The sequence below is a fragment of the Sus scrofa genome, chromosome 12 (assembly GCF_054392235.1).
Source record: "Sus scrofa isolate SSC_HxYL_T2T_F1_AM1 chromosome 12, Sscrofa_HxYL_maternal_Yorkshire_Landrace_v2.0, whole genome shotgun sequence".
Lineage (NCBI taxonomy): Eukaryota > Metazoa > Chordata > Mammalia > Artiodactyla > Suidae > Sus > Sus scrofa.
Window position 1 is genome coordinate 25,545,576 of NC_139394.1, and position 24,854 is coordinate 25,570,429.

Here is a 24,854-nt window from a genome sequence, read left to right on the forward strand (position 1 = left end):
GAAAAGTTTCTGAATATGCAGGGGGCCTCTTTTCATCCCCAGCTCTATCAATAGCCTTGGCTGCAGGAGGGGCTCCCACCTGGAGGGTGGTTGGGGTTGATGCAGCCAGACCCATTTCAGATCCAAGCCTGAGGTGATTTCTCTAATTCCCTCATTACCCAAATTCCACTCATGTCAAAATCCACCACACAGTTGTGTCAAGTTTTATACTTCCTATGTTATTTTTATTTTTTAATTTTTTTTTGCCTCTTTTGTCTTTTTAGGGCTGCACCGGTGGCACATGGAGGTTCCCAGGCTAGGGGCCTAATCGGAGCTGGAGCCGCCGGCCTACACCACAGCCACAGCAACTTGGGATCTGAGTCTCATCTTCGACCTACACCACAGCTCATGGCAACGCTGAATCCTTAGCTCACTGATCGAGGCCAGGGATCAAACCTGCATCCCCATGGTTCCTAGTCGGGGGTCATTAACCACTGAGCCACAAAGGGAACTCCTATTATGAGAAATGAATTAAGGGGGAGAATGTATGTGAAAGCCCTTGGTAAGCAATGGGGTCTTTTTATTCCATGCACATGGCAAGCAGTACAACACTTGGCCAACCAGGGAAGCATAATTTCCCTTTCACAGCTCTTCCTAGAAAAATAGTTATTTGTAACAGCCACTTCAGAACTCCCTCCAGCAGGGTTTCTCTTTTCTGCTGCCGGTGAAGAAGCTCTGAGCTGAATTTGGGACTCACCTGCACTAAGGTTGGGGACTCTGGCATTTCTTCCTACTCTTTCCAGACTTATTTGGTTTGATAGATTTTTTTTTCTTTTATTTACATGGCCTTCTGTTTTTTTTTTTTTTTTTTGCTTTTTTAAGGCTGCACCTGTGGCACATGGAAGGTCCTAGGCTGGGGGTTCAATCGGAGCTACAGCTACCGGCCTACACCACAGCCACAGCAACATGGGATACGAGCCGGATCTGGGACCTACACCACAGCTCATGGTACTGCCAGATCTGAGAGAGGTCAGGGTTTGAACTTGCATCCTCATGGATACTGGTGGGATTCTTTAGCTCTGAGCCAGGATGGGAACTCCCTACACTGTGTTCCATTTTATGTGTCTCTGGCTTAAATTCCTTTTGGGGACCTAGCAGGGTAAAGTACATACTGTATACATGTAAAAACACTGGTCATTTTACAAGCATTTTGTGTGTGTGTGTGTGTGCGCGCGCGCGCGCGCACGCACGCAGCATATGGAAGCTGGTCTGCACCACACACACACACACACACACACACACACACACAGCGGGAGTCTAAATCACAGCTCACTGGCAACCCCAGATCCTTAACCCACTGGGCGAGGTCAGGCATTGAACGCGCATCCTCATGGATGATGGTTGGGTTCGTTTCTGCTGAGCCACAAGAGAACTCCTTTGTAATCCTTTTTTCTTTTCTAGGGCCGCACCCACGACATATGCAGGTTCCCAGGCTAGGGGTCGAATCCGAGCTGTAGCCGCCGGCCTACGACGGGGCCACAGGAACGTGGGGTCCCGGCCGCATCTGTGATCCTACACCACAGCTCACCGAGCGCCGGATCCTTAACCGGCTAAACGGGGCCAGGATCGATCCCGCAACCTCATGGTTCCTTGTCGGATTTGTTAACCACTGAGCCACGACGGGAACTCCTCTTTCGCAATCATTTTGAATGCCAATGTTCTGTTTGCGACTTAAGCTGGGGCGTTGTGAAATACAATACAGTTGAGATGAACCACAGGAAGCTTCCCAGCACCAAACACGGGGTTTGAAAAGGGTTTGGCGAGTGCTAATTTCATTTGAAATTCATCAGACCCCTCCATACTCAGAGGCATTAAGTAGCTGTATAGGTCTGCTACCGGGATTCAACCCGCTTTCCTCCCGGCGTCTTTTGCTAGAACAGTGGAGCAAGAGTGCCGGTGGCGGAGTAGCATGTAGGCAGGGCAAAGACCGAGCTTGGAGAACCCGCTTGTAAACTGCGGGGGAGACAGTGGGGTTCCTGGACAAGGGGAGACATTTTCAAACGGAAAGAAAGCGATGGGCACAGGGGTTTTGTTGTTCTTTAAGGCATAGAGAGAACTCCACTTACCTACCGAGAAGGAGAAGTGGAGTGGTCCCAGACAGACTGGGGGATGGGGAGGGAAGCGAGCGAGCAAGATTGCAGCCCTCCGGCAGGGTGCGCTCCGCGATCAAAGCGCGTTGCCTGCACCGGCTCCCACCGCCCTGAGTGGTGACCAGGGCGGGAGAAGGGAAGCGCAGTGCAACCGGCACCGGTCCTTCGACGAAAGGCTCCTTCCATCAACTCGGACCCCCAGCGAGGTGGAGTTTTGCCGGCTCGGGGGCGCCACTCGTCCGGGGCTTCCGAGTCACTCAGACGCAGTTCAAATTCCAGTTCTTTGATCGCCCCACTTTGTCTCAGCTTCCCTGTCCTAAAAGTAAGGCTAATAACGGTACCAGTCAGTTGTGACTAATAAATGGCACAAAGTAAACAAAGCGTTTAGCCCCAAGCTTGTACCTAGTGCCGTAAGCAGGGGCTGTGGTCATTACTGTCACCTTTTCGGCCTCTCCAGGGCGTGGTGACCCGTGGCGGGTCGGTTTGGCGTGAGGTTCAATCAGCGCCAAACGACGACAAGGTTGCAAAGACCGGCAGCGCCCAGCTGCGCCCAAGGCAGGACCTAGAAGGTGGGCGGGGGTTGGTGGTGACGTGGGCGGGTCCGACCCAAGCTCTCGCGGTTTACCAGGAAGAATTTGCCGGGGTTGGTGCTAGGGCTGTCCAATCCGCGGAGTGGCACCACCAGCCCAGAATGTCCCGAGGCGACGGGATTAAGGATGACTTCGTACAGGTGAGTGTCCCTCCAGCAGAGACAAATGGGAAGTCAAACTTGGCCAGCCAGTGGCGCCACCCGGGAGCGGCCAGGTCCCGGGGCCCCGGAGCCGAGGGAGGGGGCGGCGGGTCTCCAAATTAAGTCCGACCGGCTCCCTACGTCGGTGCGGCAGCGAGAAGGAGACTGCGCCTCGGGACGCTGTTGAGAGTTCCTGCTCGTTCCCCCGCCCTGCGCCTCAAGGAACACTGGTTTTCCAGGGGAACATTCGACGTGGAGGTTGCCTCTCGTGGCGCAGAGCACGGGGGGCGGCCCGGAACTCGGAGGTTATGACCAGGGCTGGGGATGTAAGTCTCGGGGGATGTGGGTCCCCGGCGCGGAGGCCGCGGGCCCCAGGCTGTGGGGAAGCGGAGGCTGCGTCCTTTACGCTGCATTAAATAACAGCTTGGGGGTTTTAGAGGCAGAGTTTTTGAAGAAGTCGGTTTTCTAGGAGTTCCCATTCTAGCTCAGCGGTTTACGCCCCCCCCCCCGCCCCCCGTATCCACGAGGACGCGGGTTCGATCCCTTGCCTCGCTCAGTGGGTATGTTGCTGTGAGCTGTGGTGTAGGTCGCAGACGCACTCGGACCTGGCGTAGCATCTAGTTGCAGCGTAAGGCCGGCGGCTGCAGTTCTGGTTAGACCTCCTAGCCTGGGAACTCCCATATGCCCTAGGGTACGGCCCTAAAAAGACCAAAAGAAAAAAAATTTTAAAAAGGTCAGTTTTCTGCTCCAGAAGACAGCCTCGGGGCAGAGTGAGCGTCCGTGTTGTGGTTTGGGGCGCTAAAAAAAAACCTCTGAGTAGCATAATAATTAACGGAGGAAATGCGGACTTGGTGAGCTCATTTAATTTTTATAAACAGGAAGAAGGATCAGAAATACATTTTGTGGGAGTTCCCGTCGTGGCTCAGTGGGTAACGAATCCGACTAGGAATTGCAGGTTCCATCCCTGGGTGAAGTAGCCGGCGTGGCCGTGAGTTGTGGTGTAGGTCGCAGACGTGGCTCGGATCCCGCGTTGCTGTGGCTCTGGTGTAGGCCAATGGCTACAGCTTCAATTAGACCTCCAGCCTGGGAACCTTCATACACAGGCACCTGCGGCCCTAAAGGGCTTAAAAAAGGGGAGGGGGGGAACCGTGTTGGTTAGATGATGTTTTATGAAGATTAAAATGAAGTATACGAGTTCTCTGGTGGTGCAGCAGGTTAAGGATCCAGCGTTGTTCCTCCTGTGGCAAGGGTTTGATCCTTGGCCACCCGGGGAACTTCCTCCTGCCCTGGCGCTGCCGAAACAAATAAGGAAACCAAGAAACACGTTTGTACTGAGGCTATGGCAGAACTCAGCAAAGGGAGGTAGCTCTTGCGTTACCACCTAAAGTCCCTTCTAAGGCTTTCCTTCCAGCACTTCCCCAAAATTATCTCATCCCACATTCCTTAGTGAATGAGGAGAATGACCAGGAGTCCTGGTACCAGGCTCCAAACTGGTGCCAACCGAACATTCTGGCAAGTCCATGTTGCTGTGTTTATGTCTCTAAGATTATAAGGCTGCTGGCTTGGGTGATCTTGGGAAACTGGTTTCTTCCTCAGAAGAAACTTACTCTTTTAAATGTTTTCTTGCCTGTTTCGTTTTCTTTTCTTTCTTTCTTTCTTTCTTTCTTTCTTTCTTTCTTTCTTTCTTTCTTTCTTTCTTTCTTTCTTTCATTCTTTCTTTTCTTTTTTTTAATTAAAGAGTGTCTGATTTTGAAATGTGCATTTCTGATCTTTGTCCCTCTGAGAAAGGACATTTCCCTATAACACACCCTACCAACCCAGGAAATGATCGCTATAGAAGCATGCACTAAACTAAAATAAATGTTAGCTGGTGAATTCATTTCATTTCATCCACTGTGGAGCACTTATTTGTTACGTACAGGCCCTGTTCTAGATTGTGCCTCTAATGCTCCCAGCAACACTCTTGGAAGAGTTATGTCCACTTCAGAGCTGTGAACATGGAGAATGGAGGTTGCCCAAGGGCTGCATTATAAGGAGCAGATGGGAATCCAGCTGTACTTGAGGATAACGCCAATGCTTTTTTTTTTTTTAAATCTTTTTGAAAAGTTATAGTTGATTTACAGTGTTGTGCCAATTTCTGCTGTACAGCCAAGTGACCCACTCATACATATATATACATTCTTTTTTTTTTTTCCCTTTGGTCTTTTTGTCCTTTTAGGGCCGCTCCCGCGGCATATGGAAGTTCCTGGGCTAGGGGTCTAATTTGGAACTGTAGCCTCTGACCTACACCACAGCCACAGTAATGTCAGATCCAAGCCATGTCTGCGACCTACACCACAGCTCACGGCAACACTGGACCCTTAACCCACTGAGTGAGGCCAGGGATCGAACCCGCAACCTCATGGTTCCTACTTGGATTCTTTTCTGCTGAGCCATGACAGGAACTCCGTTATATACTTAACTGTGATTGCAAGTTTACTATCTTTTTTTCTTTTCTTTTTTTTACCATTTCGGGCCACACCCTCAGCATATGGAAGTTCCCAGGCTAAGGATCGAATTGGAGCTGCAGCTACTGGCCTACACCATGGCCACAGCCAAAGCAACACTAAATCCGAACCGTTTCTGTGCCCTGAATCCTCATGGATGCTAGTCTGATTCGTTTCTGATGCGCCACAGCGGGGAAAGCCCTGTGTGTTTACTCTTAAAAGGAACCTCTGCAGCTGAGCCAGGTCTATGTTGGAAACCAGTTGTACCAGTGAGTTCGTCAGATTAACTTGCACACAGAATATAACTTTTTTTTTTTTTTGTCTTTTTGCCATTTCTTGGGCCGCTCTCGGGACATATGGAGGTTCCCAGGCTAGGGGTCCAATCGGACCTGTAGCCGCCAGCCTACGCCAGAGCCACAGCAACGCCAGATCTGAGCCGCATCTGCGACCTACACTACAGCTCACAGCAACGCCGAATCCTTAACCCACTGAGCAAGGGCAGGGATTGAACCCTCAACCTCATGGTTCCTAGTCGGATTCATTAACCACTGTGCCACGACGGGAACTCCAGAATATAACTTTTATTAAAGATAAATAATAGAATGTGCTAATTGAAGCTCACCTATATTATTATTATCTTATTAAATTTTTTTATTGAGGTACAGTTCATGTATCATATAAATTTCAGGGGTGCAACAGAATGATTGGCTTTTTTATAGGCTACATTCCATTTATAGTTATTACGAAATATTGGCTACATGCCCTCTATTATATTGTTTGTCCTTGTAAAAACTCATCTTCAGTATTAAAACTTAACAAGAACCACAACAGTTGCTTAGAACGTAGACCAGCCATTCTTGATCTTTTTGGTCTCAGGACCCCTTACACTCTTCGAAATTATTGAAGACCCCAAAAAACTTTTGTATACATGGGTTGTATCTATTCCTATTACCATATTAGACATTTTTTTCTTCTTTTTTGGCTGCCCCAATGCATATGGAGTTCCTGGGCCAGTGATCAGATCTGAGCCCCAGTTGAGACTTAAACCTACTCAATGTTAACATAATATATATATATATTTTTTTGGGGGGGGGGTGGCCGCCCCCGTTGGCAGATGTTCCTAGGCTAGGGGTCGAATTTGAGCTGTAGCTGCTGGCCTGTGTCACAGCCACAGCAATGTCAGATCTAAGCTTTGTCTGTGACCTGCACTGCAACCACAGCTTGTGGCAACACTGGGTCCTTAACCCACTGAGCAAGGCCAGGGATCAAACCCGTGTCCTCACAGATACTAGTCCGGTTTGTTACTGCTGAGCCACAACGGGAACTTCAACATAACCTTTTTTTTTTTTTTTTTGTCTTTTCTAGGGCCACACCTGCAGCATATGGAGGTTCCCAGGCTAGGGGTCCAATCAGAGCTGTAGCTGAGAGCCTACACCACAGCCACAGAAACACGAGATCTGAGCCGCGACTGCGACCTACACCACCGCTCACGGCAATGCCGGATCCTTAACCCACTGAGTGAGGCCAGGGATTGAACCCACAACCTCATGGTTACTAGTGGTTGATTAACCACTCAGCTGCAGTGGGAACTCCCGATTTTTACCCTTTTTTGAATGTGTCTCAAATGTGGTTCAACTATAATAGCGGACCCATATAATTTTAACATCCCCACTTAAGTACATAAAGTGCAGTTTTAACAGTGGAGAACATTTGTAGTTATCTGTTAAAAATTGGGCGGTTGAACATTTTATTAATAATCTCCTACCAAACAATTCCTATTAATGCCGTCCCAAGCGTTCCTGGGCCAGGGATCGTACTTGTGCAACAGCAGCAACCTGAGCCACTACAGTGACAACACCAGATCCTTTACCCACTGTGCCACAGGACAGCTATTCTCAATATCTTATAATAGGGAGTTCCTGTGTGGTGCAGCGGAAAGGAATCTGACTAGTATCCATGAGGGTGTAGGTTGGATCCCTGGCCTTGCCCAGTGGGTCAAGGATCCAGCGTGCTGTGAGCTGTGGTGTAGGTTGCAGACATGGCTCAGATACCGTGTTGCTGTGGCAGTGGCCGTGGTGTAGGCGGGCAGCTGTAGCTCCAATTCGACCCCTAGTCTGGAAACTTCCATATGCCACACATGCAGCCTTAAAAAGAAAAAAAAAATGTTGTAACAACCTATAATAGAAAAGAATCTGCAAAGGATATGTATGTGTATATATGTATATATGTAATTGAATCACATTGCTGTGTACTTGAAATTCACACAACATTGTAAATTAACTATACCACAATTTAAAAAAAAGAAATTTCATAAAATGCAAAAAAAATTGACTAAAATTGTTGAAAGATATATTCTGTATGTTCTGCACAAGATACAGGCAACCCTTTACTAGAAATGTTACTCATTCACTCTCATTCTTTTTATTTTTTTTAATTGCTTTTTCTTTTTTCTTTTCTTTTTTTTTTTTTTAATGGCCGCAGCTTTGACAGCGCCAGATCCTTTAACCCACTATAGCGGGCCAGGGATCAAACCCTCACCTCCACAATGCCCCGAGCTGCTGTAGTCGGATTCCTAACCCACTGTGCCATAGCAGGAACTCCCACTTTTTTTCCTTTGTCAAGAGTTCAGGCCTGTTGCCTTGCAGAAAACATTCTGATGTCCCTGATTTGTCTATTGTTCTTGATGGTGTTACTAAATTTTTATCCCCTGTTTTTTCCTATAAATTGGCAGTGAGGTCTCTGAGGCTTGATTACATTTCGGTTAAATATTTTGGCAGTAATACTCCTTTAAATGATCTGTGTGCTTCCTATCATCATATCCGGAGGACAGTTGGTCAGGCTGCCTCACTATTAAGGATGTTTATTTGACCATGTGGTTAAGGTAGTGATGCATGATCCTTTCATTGCAAAGATGTGTTTTTATCTCTTTGTAAGTAGTAAGTGTTCTCCGGAATGGCACCATTCAATATCCTGCCTCCAGGAGTTCCTGTCGTGGCTCAGTGGCTAATGAACCTGACTAGTATCCATGATGATGCAGGCTTGATCCCTGGCCTCGCTCAGCGGGTTAAGGATCTGGCGTTGCCGTGAGCTGGGGTGTAGGTTGAAGGCACAGCTTGGATCCAACGTTGCTGTGGCTGTGGCGTAGGCTGGCAGCTGCAGCTGTGGTTAGACCCCTAGCTTGGGAACTTCCATATGCTGTGGGTGCAGCACTAAAAAGACAAAAAAAAAAAAAAAAAAAAAAAAAGAAAAAGAAAAAAGAAAAAAAAGAAAAACACAAAAAGCAGAACAAAACAAAACAAAACAAAATCCTGCACCTGGCAAATGTTTTAGAACAGATGGACAATCCTGGAGTTCCCATCGTGGCTCAGTGGTTAACGAATCCGACTAGGAACCATGAGGTTGTAGGTTCGATCCTTGGCCTTGCTCAATGGGTTAAGTATCCGGCGTTGCCATGAGCTGTGGTGTAGGTTGCAGACATGGCTTGGATCCCACGTTGCTGTGGCTTTGGAATAGGCTGGCAGCTACAGCTCGGATTGGACCCCTGGCCTGGGAACCTCCATATGCCGAGGGAGTGGTCCAAGAAATGGCAAAAAGACGAGGAAAAAAAAAAAAAAAAGAACAGATGGACAATCCTGGCCAGAATCATTTATTATATTGTTGGTAGCAAAGTGGTGATTTTTTATCGTTTCTCCTACATATTTTTTTTTTTTTTGTAAAGAGGAACTTTTTTTTCTTCAATGGGTAAAAGATTAAAATTTCATATTCAGAAAAAATGGATAAAAATGGTTGCATGCAAAAATATAAGCAAAGAAAAAAGCAGAAAAAAATTCTGGAGATCCGTTCTAAAACGACATGAACAATCTACATTACGAAAGTATATTTACACTTAGAAGTGGTTATGGCGGTAAATTTTTTCTTTCTTTCTTTCCTTCTTTCCTTCCTTTCCTTTCCTTTCCTCTTCTCTCTGCTCCTCTCCTCTCCTCTCCCCTTCCTTCCTCCCTCCCTCCCTCCCTCTCTCTCTTTCTCTCTCTCTCTCTTTCTTTCTTTCGTTTTATTGAGGGCCACACCTATGGCATATGGAGGTTCCCAGGCTAGGGGTCAAATCGGAGCTATAGCTGCCAGCCTACACCACAGCCACAGCAATGCCAGATTTGAGCTGCATCTGCGACCTACACTGCAGCTCATGGCAAATGCGGGATTGTTAACCCACTGAGTGAGGCCAGGGATTGAACCTGCATCCTCATGGATACCAGTCAGGTTTGTTTCTGCTGAGCCACAACGGGAACTCCAAGGTACTAAGTTTTATGTGTTTATTATCAGGATTAAAAAACCTTTTTAATAAATTGTATTCGGGAAGTAATTAAAAAATAAAGAAAAAAAGAAAAAAGGAAAGAAACTCTGTCTAGTCACTTATGATGGAGCATGATAATGTGAGAAAACAGAATGTGTACATGTATGTGTAACTGGGTCACCATACTGTACAGTAGGAAAAAAAAATCGCATTGGGGAATAACAGTTTAAAAAAAAAAGGTTAAAAAACCCTGTTTTTTGGGCAAGGTGTGCAGCGGCTTGATGTGGGATCTCAGTTCCCAGACCAGGGATTGAACCTGGGCCACAGTGGTGAGAGTGTAGATCCATAACCACTGAACCACCAGGGAACGCCTCCAAACTCTTTTTGGCGGAGTGGAGGGGCCGTACCAGTGGAATATGGAGTTCCTGGGCCAGGGATCAGATCTGAGCCACAGTTGCAACCTATGCTGTCAGGGATCAAACCTGTGTCCCTGGCGCTGCAGTGATGCCACCGATCCCATTGTGCGCAGTGGAAACTCCCTCTATTTTGTTCCCTTGCTTGGTGGGTTTAGGATCCGGCATTGCTGTGGCTGTGGTGTAGGCCAGCAGCTGTAGCTCTCATTCCACCCCTAGCCTGGGAACTTCCATATGTACCAGGTGGGGTCCTAAAAAAAAAAAAGCAAAAAAATTTTTTTTTCATTGATATGGTTTCAGAGTCCACACTTAACTAACTTTTTAAGAAAGTACCACTTCTTGGAAGTTCCCTAGCTACTAAGGGTTCAGGTTCACGCTTTTTTCCTCTGTGGCCTAGGTTCAGTCTCTGGACTGGGAACTGAAATCCCACATTGAGGAGTTCCCGTCGTGGCTCAGAGGTTAATGAATCCGACTAGGAACCATGAGGTTGCGGGTTCGATCCCTGGCCTCGCTCAGTGGATTAAGGATCCAGTGTTGCTGTGAGCTGTGGCGTAGGTCGCAGACGTGGCTCAGATCCCCCACGTTGCTTTGGCTCTGGCTCTGGCTGGCAGCTACAGCTCCAATTGGACCCCTAGCCTAGGAACCTCCATATGCCCTGGGAGCGGCCCTAGAAATGGCAAAAGGCCAAAAAAAAGCCACAAAAAAAAAAAAAAATCCCACATCGAGCTAATGCATGCCACAGGCAAAACAAAACAAAACAATAACCTGCTACTAACTTCTTGATTTTTGGTGTAGTATCAAAGATAAATATCTACAATATTGAAAAAGCAATTAAAGTGTTTCTCCCTTTCCTGGTGACATACCTGTGTGGGGCTGTATTTTCTTCATATTCTTCAGCGAAACAACCTGTCCTAACAGATGGTTCATTTTATCTATTAAGCTAAACATTAAATAGGCAAAAAGGTAAAATGATGCCACTTTTCCTCACTATTGTTTTTTTTTTGTTTGTTTGTTTTTTTCTTTTCTCTTTAAGGCTGAATGCACCGCACATGGAGGTTCCCAGGTTAGGTGTTGAAACAGAGCTGTGGCCACTGGCCTACGCCAGAGCCACAGCAAGGCCAGATCTGAGCTGTGTCTGTGACCTACACCACAGCTCATGGCAACGCTAGACCCTTAACGCACTGAGCGAGGCTAGGGATCGAACCCGCAACCTCACGGTTCCTAGTTGGATTCGTTAACCACTGCGCCACGACAGGAACTCATGTTCTGTTTTTGTTTTTGTTTGGGTTTTTTTTGGCCACGCCTGAGGCATGCAGAAGTTCTCAGGCCAGGAATGGAACCCATGGCACAGCAACGACCAGGGCGGCTGCAGTGACAACACTGGGTCTTTAACCTGTTGAGCCACAGAGAAAGTCCGACCCTATTTTTGTTCTGTTTTCACTAAGTGATGCAATTTTAAGTTTTAGTACCTAATAGCAAAAGGAAACAAACCCAACCCTCAACAAGGCCAAGACCACACTCACTTCCCCCAAATGCTGCCCCCCACCCAGGTTGTCAGTGATTTGTTTCTATCTGATAGTCTGAAAATTGTGTTAGGAACTTAGGATGTGATCATTCTTTTTTTTTTTTTTTTTTTTTAATAAGGAGGGGGAGCAGATGAGACTGTGGGCCTAAGATGAGCTGACAGCATGGCGTCGGTGTGGTTCAGCCCCACAGTGGCACTGAGTTATCCTTGCCCTCCTAGAAGGAACATGCTTTTGTTTTTGTCTTTTTAGGGCCGCATCTGCGGCACATGGAGGTTCCCAGGCTAGGGGTGGAATCGGAGCTACAGCTGCCGGCCTACACCACAGCCACAGCAATGCGGGATCTGAGCCATGTCTGTGACCTACACAACAGCTCACAGCAATTCCAGAGCCCTGACCCACTGAGCAAGGCCAGGGATGGAGCCTGTGTTCTCATGGATACTAGTCCGATTCGTATCTGCTGAGCCATGACGGGAACGCCAAGAACAGCATTCGTTAACGGTGACTCATTCATTTAAGATACTGTTGTGTCCCACTGGTTAATATTTGTTTGGCGTATTTACGTCGTTATTCGTCAGTACCTATATTTGCATCACTGCAAAGCTGGTTTCTTACAAACCAATCTGGAGTTACTTGTGAAGTTCGGATTTGGGACTTTGAAAAGTACATAGACCTTTGACAAATTCCTGGATTTTTTTTTTTTTTTTTTTTGGTCTTTTGTAGGGTTGAACCTGTGGCATATGGATGTTCCCAGGCTAGGGGTTTAATTGGAGCTACAGCTGTCGGCCTAAGCCAGAGCCACAGCTCACAGCAATGCCGGATCCCTAACCCACTGAGCAAGACCAGGGATTGAACCTGAAACCTCATGGTTTCTAGTTGAATTCATTAACCCCTGAGGCATGAAAGGAACTCCTTTTTTTTTTTTTTTTTTTTAATTTTTACAGGTCTGTTTAAGTCTTTTGTGGGTTTTTTTTTTTTTTTTTGGCTTCAGTGGGAATTCTTTTGTTTTTTTATTTATTATTCATTTTATTTCCCCAATACATTATTCATTTGTGTTTTTGTAGAAAGTCATCCCTTTCATCTAGGTATTCAGGATCTAGGCTTCTCTATTTAAAAATTTTTTTTAAGTTAAAAAAACTAAATTAAAATTTTTTTAAATTTATAAAAATTAAAAAATTTTAAATTAAAAAAGATTTTTTTGTGTGTGTGTATTTTAGGACCATTCCCATGGTATATGGAGGTTCCAAGGCTAGGCCTACACCACAGCCACAGCAATGCAGGATCCGAGCCACATCTGCAACCTACACCACAGCTCACAGCAATGCTGGATCCATACATAACACACCCAGCAAGGCCAGGGATCGAACCTGAAACCTCATGGTTACTAGTTGTATTCGTTTCTGCTGCGGCACAATGGGAACTCTTTTTTGGGGGGAGGAGCAGGTGAAGGAGAAAAAGATAGCTTTATTGCTTTGTCAGGCAAAGGGAGCCATAGCAGACTAATGCCTTAAAGACACTGCCCCCAAAATTTTAAATTAAAAACGATTTTTTTTTAAGGGCCGCACCTGTGTCACATGGAAGTTCCCAGGCTAGGGGTCGAATTGGATCCACAGATGCCAGCCTATGCCCCAGGCACAGCAACGCCAGATCCAAGCCGCATCTGCCACCAGTTTGCGGCAATGCCAGAGCAAGGGTGGGGATTGAACCTGCATCCTTAGGGACACTGGTCATGGTCTTAACCCACTGAGCCACAATGGGAAGTCCTTCTAGGCTTCTCTTTGTTTCTCCCACCTTCTGTCTTCTCTCTCTTCTTTCCTCCCCTCTATTCTCAGTTCAGGGGATTAGGATTAGCCGAACAATATCTCTGGTTCCCCATTTCTGGGAAGGAAATTCTGGCTGATTAGCCCCATCTGGATGAGGTGAACACCCGTGGTCCACTCAGCCAGGACCAGGGGAGCGTCATGTGATATAACCAGACTCGTTTGTAGGCGTCGCTTCTGGGTCAGGAGGAAAGTCTTAGAGCAAGGAGGTTATAAAGTTGTCTGGAATTCCCACCCTGGCACAGTGGGTTAAGAATCCGACTGCAGTGGCTCAGGTCACTGGAGAGGTGCAGGTTTGATCCCTGGGCCCAGTGCGGTGGTTAAAGGTGTAGGTTGAAGCTATGGATTGGATTCAGTCCTTGGCCTGGGAACTTCCACAGGCCATGGCTGTGGCCATAAAATTAAAAAAAAAAATAAAAGAAAAACTCAGTTGTCTACTCTGTGCTTAGATTTAACGATGATTCCATTTTAGTTTTTTTTTTTTTAATTCACCACTTTCTATTTGGCTATTTCTAAAATCTTGTTTCTGCTTTTCGTAGGTTCATTTTGTTGTCCATTTTCAAATCCCTTATTTTATTGCTTCATTTATTAATTTTAGGACTTGTGATCAGAAGTGCGTATTTGAAAAACTTCACATTTTCCACTGAGTATAGTTTTTTGGCCATGCCCACGTATGCAGAAGTTCCTGGGCTAGGGATGGAGGTCATGCCACGGTGGTGACCAGAGCCACAGCAGTGACCACACCAGATCCTTAACCCAATGAGCCACCAGGGAACTCTCTGCAGATTTGATTCTTTACTTTTCTATTTATCCGAAATCAGTTTTTTAAATGATTTTTATCATTTCCATTATAGCTGGTTTGCAGTGTTCTGTCAATTTTCTACTGCACAGCAAGGTGACCCAGTCACACACACATGTATACATTCTTTTTTCTCACATGATCATGCTCCATCGCAAGTGACCAGACATCGTTCCCAGTGGATCCCAGCAGGATCTTTTTGGGTTATTTTATGGTTTCCTTTGCTGTGCAAAAGCTTGTCAGTTTGCTTAGGTTTATTTTTGCTTTTCTTTCTCTTTTGCTTTGGGAAGAAATCAATTTTGATACGTAGTGTACGAAACAGGTTTGACTTGCATTTTTGCTCAAGTTGCTATTCCCATCTATGTCGCACAATGTAATCTTTTTTAACATACTCAGAAAAGATTTTAACAGCGTTTGCTCTCTTGTGTCCCAACAGCCCTAGATGTCTGTCGATCCTCAAGATGTCGATGGTGCTTTTGGTCCTGAGCGTTGGGCTCTTTATGTTCCGAAGCGTGTTCCTCGATACAGACTTCAGTCTCTTCAACTCACCCATCCCGTCCCCCACCCTGGATGCGCAGACGCTGAAGCTTCTACCTGAGAAACATGTCAGGAGCCTCTTCACCTACAGTGGAATCTGGTGAGATGGCAAGAAGACCGCCTTGCTCTGACACTTCCCTGGCTCCTCCTGTGGCTTTACTGTGTCCTTTTTTTTTTTTTTGTCTTTTTGCTATTTCTTGGGCCCTTCTCGCGGCATATGGAGGTTCCCAGGCTAGGGGTCCCATCGGAGCTGTAGCCACCGGCCTACGCCAGAGCTACAGCAACGCAGGATCCAAGCCGCATCTGCAACCTACACCACAGCTCGAAGCAACACAGGCTCCTTAACCCACTGAGCAAGGCCAGGGATCGAACCCTCAACCTCATGGTTCCTAATCGGATTGGTTAACCACTGCGCCACGACGGGAACTCCTACTGTGTCCTCTTATGCCCACTTTACAGCCAGTTCCCTACCTTTCTGCACCTGTGCTGATTGGGAATGTGAATCCTGACTGCGGGACCTGGTGGGGGTGTAGCTCAGGGGTAGAGCATTTGACTGCAAACGGCGGGACTAGAAAGGGGCTTGGTCTGCTGGGCATAGCCTCTATAGCACCCAGCAAAGCTCTTTAGGACTTTGGAGGGCCTATTTAACTAAAACTGTAGGAGGAGTTCCCGTTGTGGCTCAGTGGTGACAAACCCAACTAGGATCCATGAGGATGCGGATTTGATCCTTGGCTTTGCTCAGTGAGTCGGGGATCCAGGATTGCGGTGAGCTGTGGTGTAGATTGAAGACGCAGCTCAGATCCCGTGTTGCTGTGGCTGTGGTGTAGGCCGGCAGCTGTAGCTCCGATTCCACCGCTAGCCTGGGAACTTCCATATGCCACAGATGTGGCCCTAAAAAACAAAAACACATTAAAACCCCCAAAACTAAACAAAATTATAGGAAAGATGTGGCCTTTCTGGCCCTCTGGCCTTTTCATCTGGTGGGTGGGGCTGCAATGCCTCTGAGATTCCTGTGACTCTCAAGTTTAAAGGAGTTTGGGGAGTTCCTGTCATGTCGCTGCAGAAACGAATCCGACTAGGAAGCATGAGGTTGTGGGTTTGATCCCTGGCCTCGCTCCGTGGGTTAAGGATCCGTGGTTGCTGTGAGTTGTGGTGTAGGTCCCAGACGCGGCTTGGATCTGATCTTGCTGTGGGTGTGGTGTAAGTTGGCAGCTGTAGCTCCGATTGGACCCCTAGCCTGGGAACCTCCATATGCTGCGGGTGCAGCCCTACAAAGCAAATAATAATAATAATAATAATAATAAATAAAGGACTTTGATTCCAGAGAGGGGGCCTTCTCGCCCTCCTTCCTTCCTCTCTTCCCCTCCTTCCCTGTGTCTTTGGGAGCGGCCGCTGCTGGGATTCCAGGGTCTCAACCCAACCCTGGCGCTAGGTATGGGAAAGCCTAGGGGGAAAAACACACTGGATTGGGAGTTCCCATCATGGCTCCGCGGAGATGAATCCGAATAGGAACCATGAGGTTGAGGGTTCGATCCCTGACCTTGCCCAGTGGGTTAAGGATCCAGCATTGCTATGAGCTGTGGTGTAGGTTGCAGATGCGGCTCGGATCCTGCGTTGCTGTGGCTCTGGCGTAGGCCGGTGGCTACGGCTCCGATGAGACCCCAGCCTCGGAACCTCGCGGCCCTAAAAAGACAAAATAAAATAAAATAAAAATAAAAAGTTAAAAAAAAAAAATACACCGGACCAAGCTTGCGGCTCCCCCTCACCTACCAGCCCACTTTCCCAATCTGTGATCTTTGACCTTGTCTTATTTTAGGCTGTTCCCGAAAAACCAGTGCCAATGTGACGCCTTCGGGCATCAGGGAAGCTATAACTTGGAGGATGCCTACGACCCGCGTGACCTCCCCGCAGTGAACCTGAGGAGACAGGCTGAGCTCGAACACTTTCAGAGGAGGTATTGCAGATGCTGAGGGCTCTTGCGCCCTGAGATGGAGCGGAAGCTCTCTACTCATTCCCGAGGGTGTGGTTCCAAGGAGGGGGGAGGGAATGCCCTTTTTTTTTTTTGTATTTTGCCTTTTCTAGGGCCACTTCCCATGGCACATGGAGGTTCCCAGGCTAGGGGTCTAATCGGAGCTGTAGCCTCTTGCCTACGCCAGAGCCACAGCAACGCCAATTCCGTGCTGCATCTGCGACCTACACCACAGCTCACGGTAACGCCGGATCCTTAACCCACTGAGTGAGGCCAGGGATCGAATCTGCATCCTCATGGATCCTAGTCAGGTTCATTTCCACTGCGCCACAAGGGGAACTGCACATTTGTGGTTTTAAAAGAGGAGGGGATAGTTGTGTGTATAAGTGTTTGTGGGTAGGTGCAATTATACGTTGAGGGAGAAATATGAATAGTGGTGGTAATATTTAACCATGGGCTTTTGGTAGTAGCTTGTAGTGCTTGCCAATTTCCACGGTTTAATAATCACACTGTACACAACATTGTAAATCAACCCTGCTTTAGTAAAAAGTTCCAAAATTAAAGAAAAACCCAACCCTACAAGAAATCACACTGTGGCTGATTTCAAGTCTCCCACGAGATATCATTGCATGCCGGTTATATAATATCTCCATCCACAGGGAGATTGATGCAAATAACCTCAAGAGTAGAGGTAATATTTTAATATTTTTTAATATTGCATGTAAAGATTTGTTTAAAATGGCTCACATTGAAAACCAGCAATTGAAAATGTATTAAAATAATTCGAACGTGGTGAGTGTTGAGCAGGTGTTACCTTTGATCTCTTTATGTTATGTTACATTTTATTTATTTATTTCTTTGTTTATTTATTTATTTACTTTTTAGGGCCACACCCGAGGCACATGGAGGTTCCCAGGCTAGGGGTCCAATCGGAGCTACAGAAGCCAGCCTACACCACAGCCACAGCCACGTGGGATCTGAGCCGCGTCTGTGACCTACACCACAGCTCAGGGCAATGCTGGATCCTTAACCCTCTGAGCAAGGCCAGGGATTGAACCCGAAACTTCAAGAATGCTGCATTGGATTCTTAACCGGCTGAGCCACAACAGGAACTCCGTGATTTTTATTTTTATTTTTTATTTTTTTGTCTTTTTGCTATTTCTTGGGCCGTTCCCGAGGCATATGGAGGTTCCCAGGCTAGGGGTCGAACCAGAGCTGTAGCCATCAGCCTACGCCAGAGCCACAGCAACTCGGGATCCGAGCCGGGTCTGCAACCTACACCACAGCTCAGGGCAACGCCAGATCGTTAACCCACTGAGCAAGGGCAGGGACCGAACCTGCAACCTCATGGTTCCTAGTCGGATTCGTTAAGCACTACGCCACGACGGGAACTCCGATTTTTATTTTTAATGTGTGTTGTTGTAATCTGCCTTAGTTTCTTTGTGGAATTCGAGGCTGGAGGGAGGGGCAGGAATAAAGAAGAGGAGAGAATGCAGGACAATCCGACGATTTACTTTGGATTTCTCCCCCTTTGCAGCCCAAAGCTCTGGGCACAGATTCCCCTTTAAGAGCTAGCCAGCAGTTCCTGTCGTGGCTCAGTGGTTAACGAACCTGACCTGTATCCATGAGGATGTGGGTTCGATCCCTGGCCTTGCTCAGTGGGTTCAGGATCCAGCAATGCCGTGAGCTGTGGTGTGGGTCGCAGACGTGGCTCGAATCCCGCGTTGCTGCGGCTGCAGTGTAGGCCGGCAGCTACAGCTCTGATTGGACCCCTAGCCTGGGAACCTCCATATGCCGCGGGAAGTGGCCCTAGAAAAGGAAAAAAAAAAGAAAGAAAAAAAGAAAAAGAACTAGCCGGTGGGGACAGTGAAGAGCTCCTGCTGTGGTACAATGGAATCAGCTGTGTCTGGGGAGCACGGGGATGCAGGTTCAACCCCTGGCCTAGCACAGTGGGTTAAAGATCTTTTGCTGCAGCTGCAGCTTAGGTCGCAGCCACAGCTCAGGTCTGATCCCTGGCCTGGGAAGGCCAAAAACGAAAGAAAAAAAAAGAACGAACCAGTGGGAGCAGTGGGAGTTCCCTTGTGGCTCAGCACGTTAAGGAGGATCTGGCATGGTCACTGCATTGGCTCAGGTCGCTGCCGTGGGGTGGGTGAGATCCCTGGCCTGGGAACGTCTATGCCGTGGGTGTGGTTGCACCCCCCTCCCCCCAAAAAAAGAGCTAGTCAGGGACAGGTATCAAGGCAGCTGCTGATGGTTTTGTTTCCCTGCAGAGAAGGGCTCCCTCGCCCACCGCCCCTGCTGGCTCAGCCCAACCTCCCCTTTGGGTACCCGGTCCACGGGGTGGAAGTGATGCCTCTACACACCATCCCCATCCCAGGTAGGTGCATCTCCACCCGGACAGGACCCAGGCAGCTCTCGTAGTCCTTCTGAAGCAAAGGAGGGAGCAGAAGGGAGCAGTTAGCCGCTGAGTCCTTCCCGGGTACGCGGCACAATCCATGAGGCTGGACATGGTTTCATTTGATGTTATTCTCACTGTCTCCACCACTGGGAATGGCACTTAGGAGCTGTCGCCTCCCTGGGCATCTGGGATCGTGTAGGAGAGGACAGAGATCTGGGTGCCTCGAGGAATCTTAGGCCATTATTGGCTTTTTGGTGTCTGTCAGCATCAAGGGAGCAGGCAAAGCCTCAGCCCATCTCCAGGGACTGCATATGGAAAGAATATTTCTATCCGTTACAGCTCCCTCCACGAGGGGTTTTTACACACACCTCTCGTCCAGCATACATCCCTGTGAGGTAAATGTTATTTTGCCAATTTCCCAAATAAGTTTAGGCCACAGAAGGAGGATGTGTTTGAGTGAGAATTTGCATTAGTCATAAGAACAGAGATAGATTTTAAAGTAAAAACATTTGAGATGAGTTGCTGGTGTTTTGGGGTTTTTTTCTTTTGTTTTGTTTTTTTGTTTTTGTCGTTTGTCTTTTTAGCACCTGGAGGTTCCCAGGCTGGGGGTCAAATCGGAGTTGTAGCTGCTGGCCTACAGCAGAGCCCCAGCAACACCAGATCCGAGCTGCGTCTGCGACCTACACCACAGCGCACAGCAATGCTGGATCCTTTACCCATTGAGTGAGGCCAGGGATCGAACCCACAACCTCATGGTTCTTAGTTGGATTCGTTTCCACTGCGCCATGACAGGAACTCTGAGTTGCTCGTGTTTTTAAGTACTCATTTAAAAAATGATTTGCCATTTTGGATAATTCTCTTTCTAGTGTGTAAAATATATGTAACATAAAGTTTACCATTTAGGGGTTCCTGTGGTGGTGCAGTGGAAACGAATCCAACTAGACACCATGAGGTTTCAGGTTGTATCCCTGGCCTCGCTCAGTGGGGCAGGGATCCGGTGTTGCTGTGAGCTGTGGTGTAGGTCGCAGACTCAGCTGACAATCTGTATTGCTGTCATTGTGACGTAGGCCAGCAGCTGCAGCTCTGATTCGACCCGTGGCCTGGGAACTTCCTTATGCAGAGGGTGTGGCCCTAAAAAGCCCCCAAACCCCCCCAAAACCCAACAACAACAAGACAAAAAAAAAAAAAAAAAAAACAAAACCCAAACTAGGGGAGGGCATCAGAGGCTTTGGTTTGCTGGAGTTTGCAGAGGTCCGTTGGACACCATCTAGCAAGCTCTAGTGGGGAGGCGAGCGGTCTACAAACACCCTGGATAGGTGACACTTGAAGGGGCTCTGGAGGGATGTGTAGGAATTGGCCAGGGAGCTGAGAGCATCAGGGAACTCTTGGCATCCTCTCAAATGTTTTTTTTTTTTTTTCCTTTCTCCTTTTTCCTGTGACCTCCAGGCCTCCGGTTTGAAGGACCTGATGCTCCCATCTATGAGGCAAGAGTCCCCTTCCCAGCCCCACTTTGCACTTAGCATCCTGTCCTTGGCTCACTGCCCATGTGCTTTTCCCCGTGATGGTGGCTGGTCTCAGAGTTTGACAGAGAGACAAAGATGGGGCAGACAAAGATGCTGTAGCTCTGATTGGACCCCTAGCCTGGGAACTTCCATATGCTGCAGGTCTGGCCCTAAAAAGAAAGAAAAGAAAAGAAAAGATCTGTTGACTGAAATGTTTCCAGCAGTTTTCTTTTTCTTTCTTTCTTTCTTTCTTTCTTTTTTTCTTTCTTTCTTTCTTTCTTTCTTTCTTTCTTTCTTTCTTTCTTTCTTTCTTTCTTTCTTTCTTTCTTTCTTTCTTTCTTTCTTTCTTTCTTTCTTTTTGTCTTTTGTCTTTTTAGGGCTGCATCCAGGGGCACATGGAGTTTCCCAGGCTAGGGGTCCAATCAGAGCTGTAGCTGCCAGCCTACGCCAGAGCCACAGCAACACCAGATCCTAGCCGCATCTACAACCTACACCACAGCTCGAAGCAACACTGGGTCCTTAACCCACTGAGCAAGGCCAGGGATCGAACCTGCAACCTCATGGTTCCTAGTCGGATTCGTTATCACTGAGCCACAACAGGAACTCCAGAAGAAATCTTTAAGAATGGATGCCACTTAACTCTGCATGCCAAGAGTTAAGAATGTTTCAGAAATGGCCCTTGAACACACCAGGTCCTAGGTCCTAGGCTTTTGGGGCTGGGGCAGACACTCCATCAGAGCCAGACCCTAGCTTTCGGGAGCATGAAGCGTTCTTCTCCTCACACCCTTATGCATGCTGCCCCCTGCTGGCCGTCCTGGGTATGTGCCTCTCTGCATTTAGGCTTTCTACCTCCTTTATCCTAGGTCACCCTGACAGCTTCTCTGGGGACACTGAACACCCTTGCTGACGTCCCAGACAATGTGGTGAAGGGCAGAGGCCAGAAGCAGCTGAACATTTTGACCAGTAGCCGGGAGCTTTTGAATTTCATCCTCCAGCATGTGACATACACGAGCACAGAGTACCACCTCCACAGAGTGGATGTGGGTGAGTCCGTCCTCGGATGGCAAAATGCTGAGGGACCCCATAAACACCACCACTGCCCCCGCCCCCGGCTCTCAAGGTCTTCCTTCTCCAGGAAGCCTGCTTCCCTGGCTCCTGTTTCCAACTTCCCACTTAGTGTACCTGGTTCTATCCCCGTGTTGCCATTGAGCCCGTGGAGGGACCCGAAAGAAAGACAGTGAAATGCCTGCTTGTCTGTACATGAGGACAGATCATTCATGCTCTGCACCTGGAAACCATCCCCTTCTGCTCCCGTTCTCATCAGTGATCAAAGCTGAAGGTTCCCTGTTCCGGTTGTGGTGCAGTGGAAATGAATCTGACCAGTATCCACGAGGTTGGCGGTTCGATCCCTGGCCTCACCAGTGGGTCGGGGATCCGGCGTTGCCGTGAGCTGTGGTGTAGGTCGCAGACGTGGCTCAGATCCCATCCTGCGTTGCTGTGGCTGTGGTGTAGGCTGGCAGCTGCGGCTCCTATTCGATTCCTAGCCTGGGAACTTCCATATGCCGCGGGTGCGGCCCTAAAAAGCAAAGGAAAAAAAAGAAAAAGAAAAAGCTGAAGGTTTCAGCTGCAGTAGAGGAGAACACAGTCCACGTGTCAGTGGCTTGTCCTGAGCATTACGGGAAAGAGGGATGTGGGGGAGCTGTCAGTCCCAAGGCAGTGGCTTTGTCTTCCTCCTCCCCTCCCATCCCAAACCCGACTCTTACTCCCAGAATTCATGGGAGACCAATTCCTGCCACCCTCAGGGCAGCCCCACTTACCTTCTGGAAGAATTAAAACCCTTTTCCGGGAGTACCCATTGTGGCTCAGTGGTTAACGAACCCAACTAGTATCCATGAGGACACGGGTTTGATCCATGGCCTTGCTCAGGGCGTTAAGGGTCCGGCATTGCGTGAGCCGTGGTGTAGGCTGCAGAAGTGGCTCAGATTCTGCACTGCTGTATAGGTATAGGCTGGTGGCTATAGCTCCAGCTGGACTCCTAGCCTGGGAACCTCCATATGCCACGGGTGCAGCCCTAAAAAGAAAAAGACAAAAATAAATAAATACATAAATAAATAAATTACCCTTTTCCGGAGTTCTTGTGGTTCAGTGGACTAAGAACCTAACTAGAATTCATGAAGATGCAGGTTTGCTCCCAGGCCTCGCTGCGGCATAATTCGCAGATGTGGCTGGGATTCCATTGGCTGTGGCTGTGGCTGTGGCGTAGGCCGGCAGCTGCAGCTCCAATTTGAGCCCTAGTCCGGGAGCTTCCATATGCAGCAGGTGCAGACATAAAAAGAAAAAAAAAAAGACATTTACCTTTTTCTGCTTTGACCAGATGCACAGGAGGCTTTCCCAGGACCCCAGTGAATGTGAGGCAGATTTTCCATGAGCATAAGCTAGAGAGAGAGTTCTCTGTACCTTGGGATTTTTAAACATGTCTTACCACAGAATGACCCTGTGAGGGGGCTTCCTACTGTGGCTCAGCAGAAACGAGCCTGACTGGGATCCATGACGATGCAGGTTCAATCCCTGGCCTCACTCGTGAGTTAAGTATCTGGTGTTGCCAGGCACTGGTGTAGGTTGCAGACGTGGCTCGGATCCCATGTGGCTGTGGCTGTGGCTGTGGTGTAGGCCGGCAGCTACAGCTCCGATTTGACTCCTAGCCTGGGAACCTCCATATGCTGCACCTGCAGCCCTTCAAAAAAAAAAAAGGGAGTTCCCGTCGTGGCGCAGTGGTTAACGAATCCGACTAGGAACCATGAGGTTGCGGGTTCGATCCCTGCCCTTGCTCAGTGGGTTAATGATCCGGCGTTGCCGTGAGCTGTGGTGTAGGTTGCAGACGCGGCTCGGATCCTGCGTTGCTGTGGCTCTGGCGTAGGCCGGTGGCTACAGCTCCGATTCAACCCCTAGCCTGGGAACCTCCATATACCGCGGGAGCAGCCCAGGAAATAGCAACAACAACAACAACCACAAAAAGCCAAAAAAAAAAAAAAGGCACTGTGAGGTGAACTGGGCTGGTAGTGTTACCCTGGTTTTGGAGGTGGAGGTGGAGGTGCTGTGACTTACCCAAGGTATTTCAAATTGTAGATGCAGAGTCAAACTTAATCTACCCCTCTGATTCCAAGCCCACTTCACCCGACAGAGTCTCACGGGGGCAGACATGTGCGTTTCAGAGGCAGTCAGCAGGTTGCTTCCGGAACACACAGCAGGGTAGGAGCCAGAATGCCATAGACTCTGTGGGGTCCTCAGTCCTTCACTCCCCCATCGCGTGGGCTTCCCCGGCCTCGTGGGGAGTGACCCAGATACCGTGCACCAGCCCTGACCTGATTTCTCCCTCCAGTGAGTCTGGAGTCCAAGTCCTCAGTGGCCAAGTTTCCGGTGGCCATCCGCTATCCTGTCATGCCCAAGTTATATGACCCTGGACCAGGTAAGACCCTTGTCCCTGGGGCTCCATGGTGGGTCCCTGGAGACTGTTGGGTGAGATGCAGAAGGGCTCCCCTCTGAGATGGAGGAGGAGACTCGATGAAATAAAAGCTCCAATAGGAGTCCTGTTAACAAGCTTTTTTTTTTTTTTTTGGTTGTGCCCGCAGAGTGGAAGTTTCCAGGGGAACCTGTGCCACAGCAGTGACCCAAGCCACAGCAGTGACAACACTGGATCCTTAGTCCACTAGGCCACCAGGGAACTCCCACAAGCTTTTTTTGGAGGAAAAAAATGCTAGAATACGCTCTTAATACTGCTTCATTACGTTTAACTTATTGTATGGTTGAATTTATTTTGAAAAAAATCTAATGATTTATGACATTTTAATAAGTAATAATTATAAAAATAGAATGTTATTGGACCATGAAGAGCTATGTCAGTGGAATCAAATTAGATACCTAGGCATTCTTGTCATGGCTCAGTGGTTAACGAACTAATCCGACTAGGAACCATGAGGTTGCGGGTTCGGTCCCTGGCCTTGCTCAGTGGGTTAAGGATCCAGCGTTGCCATGAGCTGTGGTGTAGGTCACAGACGCGGCTTGGATCCCATGTTGCTGTGGCTCTGGCATAGGCTGGCAGATGCAGCACCAGTTTAACCCCTAGCCTGGGAACCTCCATATGCCACGGGTATAGCCCTAGAAAAGACAAAAAGACAAAAAAAAGAAAAGAAAAGAAAAGAAACCCAGGAATAGACATCTTGGAATTTTACCGTGTGATCAAGGTAGTTTTTCAAATTA

At 48.1% G+C, this 24,854-nt stretch overlaps 1 protein-coding gene across 18 annotated transcripts in view; it reads left to right on the forward strand.

The window, feature by feature from the left end:
* Window positions 1–2,791: 2,791 nt before the first annotated feature.
* The window catches only part of LOC110255214 (beta-1,4 N-acetylgalactosaminyltransferase 2), a 34,071-nt gene continuing 12,008 nt past the window's right edge, over window positions 2,792–24,854 (forward strand). For 4 of the 18 annotated variants that reach the window (XM_084984714.1, XM_084984725.1, XM_005668854.3 and 1 more), the window contains exons 1-8: window positions 2,792–2,859; window positions 14,628–14,828; window positions 16,545–16,682; window positions 18,968–19,074; window positions 20,542–20,579; window positions 21,461–21,641; window positions 23,724–23,846; window positions 23,977–24,063. In XM_084984714.1, coding sequence (XP_084840840.1) covers window positions 2,846–2,859; window positions 14,628–14,828; window positions 16,545–16,682; window positions 18,968–19,074; window positions 20,542–20,579; window positions 21,461–21,641; window positions 23,724–23,846; window positions 23,977–24,063 — 889 coding nt within the window. In that variant the 5' untranslated portion in view covers window positions 2,792–2,845. Of the gene's footprint in view, window positions 3,186–14,627; window positions 14,829–16,544; window positions 16,683–18,967; window positions 19,075–20,541; window positions 20,580–21,460; window positions 21,642–23,723; window positions 23,847–23,976; window positions 24,064–24,226; window positions 24,803–24,854 lie in introns of those variants that run through there. The other 14 variants (XM_084984718.1, XM_021067117.2, XM_084984726.1 and 11 more) reach the window with 7 other exon arrangements.